This window comes from Homarus americanus, unplaced genomic scaffold, assembly GCF_018991925.1.
Source record: "Homarus americanus isolate GMGI-L3 unplaced genomic scaffold, GMGI_Hamer_2.0 scaffold14072, whole genome shotgun sequence".
NCBI classification, from domain to species: Eukaryota; Metazoa; Arthropoda; class Malacostraca; order Decapoda; family Nephropidae; genus Homarus; species Homarus americanus.
This window is the reverse complement of record NW_024754528.1, coordinates 764255-771790: the sequence shown is the minus strand read 5'-3', so window position 1 is coordinate 771790 and position 7536 is coordinate 764255. Positions and strand designations below refer to the sequence as shown.

General features: G+C 38.3%; 1 protein-coding gene across 1 annotated transcript in view; it reads left to right on the top strand.

Annotated features, from left to right (window-relative positions):
* Positions 1-736: 736 nt before the first annotated feature.
* Positions 737-7536, top strand: part of LOC121855849 (protein madd-4-like) — a gene marked incomplete at its 5' end in the record, with an annotated part of 54589 nt that continues 47789 nt past the window's right edge. The window contains 7 exon segments of the mRNA XM_042351016.1: positions 737-928; positions 1436-1947; positions 2273-2460; positions 2948-3103; positions 4797-5039; positions 5179-5377; positions 7206-7319. Of these exon segments, the coding sequence (XP_042206950.1) occupies positions 737-928; positions 1436-1947; positions 2273-2460; positions 2948-3103; positions 4797-5039; positions 5179-5377; positions 7206-7319 (1604 nt within the window).

Below are 7536 nucleotides of genomic sequence, written 5' to 3'. Positions count from 1 at the left end.
CAGAGCTGGCGGACGCTCGCCCCACAAAGGTTCACAGCTCAAGGTTAAAGAAGCCGCAAGTCTGGATAACTGTGAGGGGTAACTTTTTCGGAGTGAGAGTTGTGAACTCTTGGAACAATCTGCCAGTGTTGTGACGGCACCGAGTGTGAGCTCTTTCAAGACCAGACTTGACCAACACTGATGCAGGTACAGATACATTCAGGAGTCAGTACATACCAACAGTGCATAACAGAGACGTGGCCGAGCGCAGGTGTAGGTTGCAGTTAGCCTAGCCAATTTATACAGAAATCAAGGTAAATTTTTCCTTTGGGCCTATAATCGCTTTGGGTACTCAAACTATGTTTTTCTGATAGTTTAGACAACTTTTCTTCAATGACGTTTCCCTCGCAAATGACCTAATAATTACCTAACCTAAACTCCTAACTGGGGGTCTGTCCCATGGACCCCCTGGCATATATACCTGTACTGTAAATCATTTGTGAGGGAAACGTCAGAGAAGAAAGCTGTCTTAGAATTGTCTAAGCTATCGGAAAACATATTTATAATTACCAAAGCGATTATGAACCGTAAGGAAAATAATACCAGAATCAACACCAACTGTAGTTCAGTACAATATTTGGCTGGATTTTTAAACTAATGTCCTGTATCTGGTGCACCCCAAGTCTCCTTCCTACCATTCTATCCTTACCCAACACTAGACAGTTCTTCATGCCACTGTTATTCTCTTTGTTTCCAGATACATGAAAGGTAACTGGAGCAGCTGTAGTGTAACGTGTGGTGAGGGAGTGAGGACCCGTAGTGTCTCATGCATGATCTTCCTGGAGTTTTCCCGTACTGTGGCTGAACTGCCAGATGACCAGTGCCCTGGCCTCAAGCCTCCACACACCCAGCGCTGTGTCCTCCCTCCCTGCTCACATGCCATGACCAGGTGAGTTCTTCAAGTCCCTATAATGTATGGATATTCTCAAAACTAAGTGATATGTTAAACCTCTCATTATTCTAGGACAACCTCATTTGTTTCCACGAACAGTAAGTCCACGATATTCTCTTGGATAGAACAGTCCCTCCCCTCTATGCTAATGGCTAGGACAATTCTTCACTATTCTCATGGACAACACAGTCTCCCACATTATTTCAGGACTATATTTCCTACCTATTCCTGTCTCTGCAAGGATAACATTTATCCGATGAATAGGGAATTCTCTCCTACCCATTTTCCATTGATTGAGTCTCCCTCAACACTTGAGCATCAGTCAACTGGACAGTACAGTAGTTCACTAGCTGTAGTTTGTTCCAAGACTACTGTGTTGTTAAGGTTTCTTATTTAGGTTATTAGGTACAGCTTAGCCAGTCTTTCAGATTTTATTCGAAGGTACAATGTTATGTTTATCAAATCACAAAATCCATTTAGATTTATTATATGACAAAATTTCAGACATGAGTATCCTGTGGGTGAAGTGAGTGATGCAGCTCAGGAACCTCCTATTGTCAGTCTAGAAGATGCTCACGAAGATGATTCACTTGGTGACCGCAAAATCCATGAGACACCCTTTTTACCCAGGCTGGTGGATGAAGATGCATCCTCAGGAAGAAGCAACAGTTTAGGGCATGATTTAGACTTGCCAGTACCAAAAGCTGAGGCCTACAATGAACCTCGTCCAAGTCTCCATTCATTTGAGACTCCTGGAGTTCTTCGACCTGCCAGTGACCCTTTGCTTCTGTACGCCAGTGAGGTTGATACCCACAACCAGTATGACTCCTTTGAAATGACCCGCGTCAAGCCTAATCTAGAATCTGAACACTCAGAAATGAACTCAATAGAAATCGACTTGGGTGGAGGTGATGGTGAATATCCTGGGTCTTATCGGATTGACGAGGAGTCCAACAGTGCCCACATCTATCAATGGACTACGTTAGGCTTTGGTCCATGCAGTGCTTCTTGTCTTGGTAAAAATCTAGACTTTAAGGAAACATAAGTTTTAAAGACTTTCATTTCCTGTAAGAAAATCCTTTACCACTTTATCTCATAAGAATTTAAACAAATTTCTAAATATGAATATTAGTGCAATGAATACAGATTTTTTTTAAATTTACTGTGTATTTGACTGCAACACTGAGTCATATTTTTTGAGGAGATGCAGTACTAACATTCATTAAAACCCAACAACATGTCATGTGAAACCTACTGTCAGTAATTGTACAATATCTAATACCTTCTTTAACTAAACAACCTGGTTCCTACCATAGACTGACAGGTATTCACTTTTAATAGGTGGCGTGCAGGAGTCTATGGTGAAGTGTATCAGAGCTTTAGATGAGAAGATTGTGACACCACAGTTGTGTAGCACACTTATGAGGCCGGACATCATCACTCGGACCTGCAATGATCAGCCCTGTCCCCCACGCTGGAATATTTCAGAGTTTGGAGATTGCAGTAAGCCGTGTGGTGGAGGAATTCAGGTAATGGTTGCTTCTAGACGAAACAGTCTGCAGACATCTTTTATCAGTGTATTAATGGGGTACAACATTGTTGCTCTTTAACTCAGCTTGTGGACAGGTTCATTATCCCTCTCATCATACCGTACAGCATGGTTGAAGGAAATGGTAAACAGCAAAAAAGAATATTAACTTTTAGTGGTTTCTACCGTATTATTAACACTAACAAAATGGCCAAGTTTAAGAACAGTACAGTACAGTAAAGTGTTAGTGTTATATTATAACAGCAAAATTTACGAGACAGCAAGTATATTGCTAATAAAAACAATAAACTGCCATGCTATACTGTATACAACTGTTGGCTACTTTACCAGGTGACCTGGCTCAATAGCCACTTCCTATTATTATTATTATTATTATTATTATTATTATTATTATTATTATTATTATTATTTTCATTCGGTAAGTAATTAATGAGGATGATAATATGAGTATTACTGTCACTGTACAGACACGTGAGGTGAAGTGTATCCATGAGGTGACTCGAGGAGGGACCAACACTGTAGAGGTGCCTGATATTCTCTGTCCACAGCCACCACATCGCACACAGCAGCACTGTAACTTCAAAGATTGTCCACCTGAATGGGTTACAAGCCGCTGGTCAAAGGTGAGACTGCTTCTACTGTGTTTTCTTCACTGTGCTAACAAAACAGTTTAATTCTCTTTGTAATATCATCTTCTGTTTCATTTAGTGAAGGAGAATGAGAATCTCTCTTAAATTTTGGCTGTTAAGCATCTCCATTGTACCAGTTGTCAGGTATAATACTGTACAGTATATTAATAGCTGCTGTATGAAACAATTGGTAGGAGTTTCCTGAAGAAGTTAAAGAGAAGATCACCACTTTATTATTTCTTGATGGAACACTACCTGGTGTGTTTGGTTCATTGTTTATGATGCAAGTCTGGTGAGGGAGAAAGGAAAACAAAAATGAGTGTGTACTTACGAACATAACATAAGAGGTGCCCATATAACATCATAATCTTTGTAATAAACCTCCCTTGTGCAGTATTTCAGAGCTTAACCGTGATTGATAGAAGACCACAATCCAACCAAATGGAATTTAACCAATTAAATACAGTATATTAGTCATGGAGATATTGACTTTTCTCACTTAACAGATTTTGCTCTTGAAGTTCTAGACCTGATGTGGTTGTTGAGGTCTTTGGTCATTAGGAGTTGTTCAGAAGCATAGGTTACAGGTACCTGAAAGTCGTTGAGTATTGACTACAGTTACACAAAATATACTGTTCATGAAGACTCAGATGCACTTGTAAACTGTTGTGAACTTGGTATATCTGGAAGCCCCCCCCCCCACCCCCCAACACTAATAATAATAAAAAATAATAAAAAGAATAAAATAAATGAAATAAAATAAATAAAAAATATAAATAAAAAAGGCACATTACTAAAAAAAAATAATTAAAACAGATCACCAATGAATGAGTATAAAATCAATTGTTGATTAATTTTGTTTTGTTAGATTGGTCTCATTCAGATATGATACAAATTGAAAACCTTATTTGGGTACAACAATTGTCACATATAATTTGTCAAACACTCATGTAATTAACAACTGTTTTAACAATTATTAGAACTATAATAATAAGTTGAAGATGAAAATAAGTAATTGGCTGCACCAGTACTTAATTAAAGAACACCCATGACAAGTACAAAGTTGAAGGTACAATGTATTCAGATAAGACTTGAGTGAGAGTGTGAAGAGTAAAATAACCCTGAGGTCCTGTATTTACAAAAAACATAGACTTGTTTTCAAGAGCTGTACACATCATTCAAATAGGATTTGTTTTGTGAAGAGCATCTTGTTGCTTCTCTAATAAACATACTACTAATGACCTATAAATCTATTTATTGACCTGATGCATCAATGTCAGGAGAGTTAACCTTTCCACTGTCATCCTGCTTCTCAGGTGGCTCTTAATGTGTCTTAGTCCAGAGAAAGAGCATGCAGGCTCAGAGGAACCTACTGGAGACACACAGTAGCTCACACAGGTTGGGAAGTAAATCTTAATCACAATGTTTGAGACATTCATTGAGATTCCCTGTGCTGTAACTCATTTAAAACACAGGGAGGGAGGTGAGGGCAGGTCATTTATCTAAAACAAAAACTTTACACCAAAAGTGTCAAGGTTAGCATTTGTTATACATATATATATATATATATATATATATATATATATATATATATATATATATATATATATATATATATATATATATATATATATATATATATATATACTGTATATATAGTTTGTTTATTTTATGAATATGTTTTTAGTGTTCAGCTCCTTGTGGTGGTGGAGAGAAGAGACGTGAGGTGAGGTGCCAACAGACTATGGCACAAGGGCAGGCCGAAGCAAGACCTGATCGTAAGTGCCCACACCATCAGCCACGTTCTGTGAGGAAGTGCAACCGCAGGACGTGTCCTGAAGAGGGAGAAGACCCCAAAAATTCAGTAATCAAGTCACAGGTGCACCAGAATTATGTTCAGAGCAAATATATGAAGAGGCTGACACTTAAGGTGAGAAAGTTAATGACAGGAGAAGAAATATACCTATATTGTCTGTGTCAAACATAGGGTAACATTCCTCAAACAAAAGACCCAGTCCAGACTTGACTAGACTCGGTGTAATGCAAGTTCCTATTTCTTGTTGGTACAGGTTGGTGGGAAGGCCACAGTGTTCCGAGGGGTAAAAGTGAAGGTGAAGTGTCCCGTACGACGTTTTGACCGAGCTAGAATTACTTGGTGGTATGAGGGTCAGCAGGTGGGAAGTAGAGGCCCCGTCAGAACCACCAGCAGAGGTGTTCTCAAGATCAAGGAAGTACAATATCCTCATGCAGGAGTCTATATATGTAAAGGTAAGTGGGTGTAAATTTTATCAACCCATGCAGATAATTTTTCCAAAGTTATGTGTCTTCAATGCTATCTCATTCTTAAGGTTTATTTTCTTAGGTGTTTAAAGTCTAAATTGTAGATACAAAGGCATGCTATATATTATTATTCCTGTGACATAAAATCTAAGGAGGAATTCTTTGCTTGAACCCTCCCCCCCTCTCCCCCATTAGGGATTTAAAGGTGAAATCTGGCTCACTTCCTTATACAAATCGTTTAATTTTTTTTTTGAAAGAATGGAGAATTATATACCTGGGGTATGGCTCATCTAATTTACCCTGCTGTAAATTGCTACTTAACAGTTGGGGATGTGAAGGCTGTCAAGTTCAGTGCTGGCCACACTACCTCATTGTGTACTGTATCCACTTCACACTGCCCTAATTTACCCCAGGCTATTGCAGATTGGTGTTATTATTCGCACCACCAGTGAGCTCATTACAGTGAGTTCTGCTATAACGCGTGTTTTGACAACGCGATTTATGAATAGAGGAACGATATTTGTATAACGCGAACGCTTGTTTGCTGTAATGCGATTTTTGCTTACTATTTCTCCAATTTTGTGGTATTAACTGTGAATATGGTAAAGAAGAATATCTCCAAGAAGCGTTCTGGTGATCGCATTCCCAGTGATGATCGTAAAAGAAAGGCTTTAACCCTTGAAGAGAAGCTCGATGTTATCTTCCTCAACATCACCCTTCTCCCCCATCAAGTTATATTCATATTTTTTCAAGGTAAAGTGTTACATTTACTGTATGATTTCATTATTAGATATGAATGTTACATTTATTTAGACTGTGCTATCCTTTGTGTTAGGCTAACTACTAAATTTTTTCCGTTTTCGAGTAGTAATCTGCACCTAACCCTATTTTCTCCATAAGCCCTGTTATTTCTATTATGCGAATTTCTATAACACGATGTTTTACAAGAACACAACTATCGCGTTATAGCAGAACTGACTGTACTTTTTTTTCTTACTAGTGATGGCTGTTGGATAGCATTGTCTTGATAACTAAAAATAATTTATTCGGTGACTTACAGGAAAGCATAATGTTAAGTGTTTATTAAGGATGCTGATGCTGGGTTGTGTAAAATGACCTGTTGGATGTCTTGAGGCAGTGGAGTGAAAGGGAACCAACACTACAGAGTGAAGTAGGAGTCTGTGTTGCTCTTGAGTCTGGGCAGTGTGAACCATAGTGGACAACAGTGTGGAGGATAAAAGACAAAATAATCCATATAATTAGTGAGGTACAGTAATGCAGTGTAATCAGAGGTGCTAATTGGACCTCGTCTCTGGTACAGTAGAACGGGACTTTTCTGGTTTTTGAACTGTATGTGCAAGTTTAACTTTAATGTTTCAGATAAATATTCTGTTGTCCACGTGGTCTCAGTTGTCTAATTTCAACACCAAGATAAGATATAGGAACCATCTGTCCCTGACCTTATAACACACACACACACACACACACACACACACACACACACACACACACACACACACTACAATACTCAACACACTTGTAAATAACAATCATTAGACACTGGTAAGTGGCAGATCAATATAGTCGGGGATGTCTCAGTATAGATTCTTGACAAAGTTTTAAAGACACGATCCCAAAGTTGTATTCTCTTGTAATTGATTAATTGGTGTTTCCTTCAAGGTAAGTCGTAAGAGCATATATTTTAGTGTTTTATCATTAATCTCTGTATATAAAACAAGTATCAAATATGCACAAGTCCATAAACCTTATGTACTCAACACATATAAGTTTTCTCTCTCTTTTGTGTGTGACAAAGGTCTACGAAATTCAGAAAATTTGCAAATAATGCCACCTCACCACACCAATTGGTCAAAACCTGGATGTGTTACAGTACTTACTCTATACAATATTGGTGCGCTTTGTGAAAATGGTAAGTTTAGCCTTGTAATTTAGTCCTTATCCAGTAAACCTTTATATCGGTGTCCCATGGAAGCCTCTCTGAGCCATTTGGTAGATCACATACTGTTGTAGCCCCCAACCTTCCCAGTGTTAAAGAAAGTCTCTTCTCTTGGCATGTATATTAAGTGATTTTTATATCAAATATTATTGTACAGTATTGGAAAACCCAGACCTGACAACCAAACTAG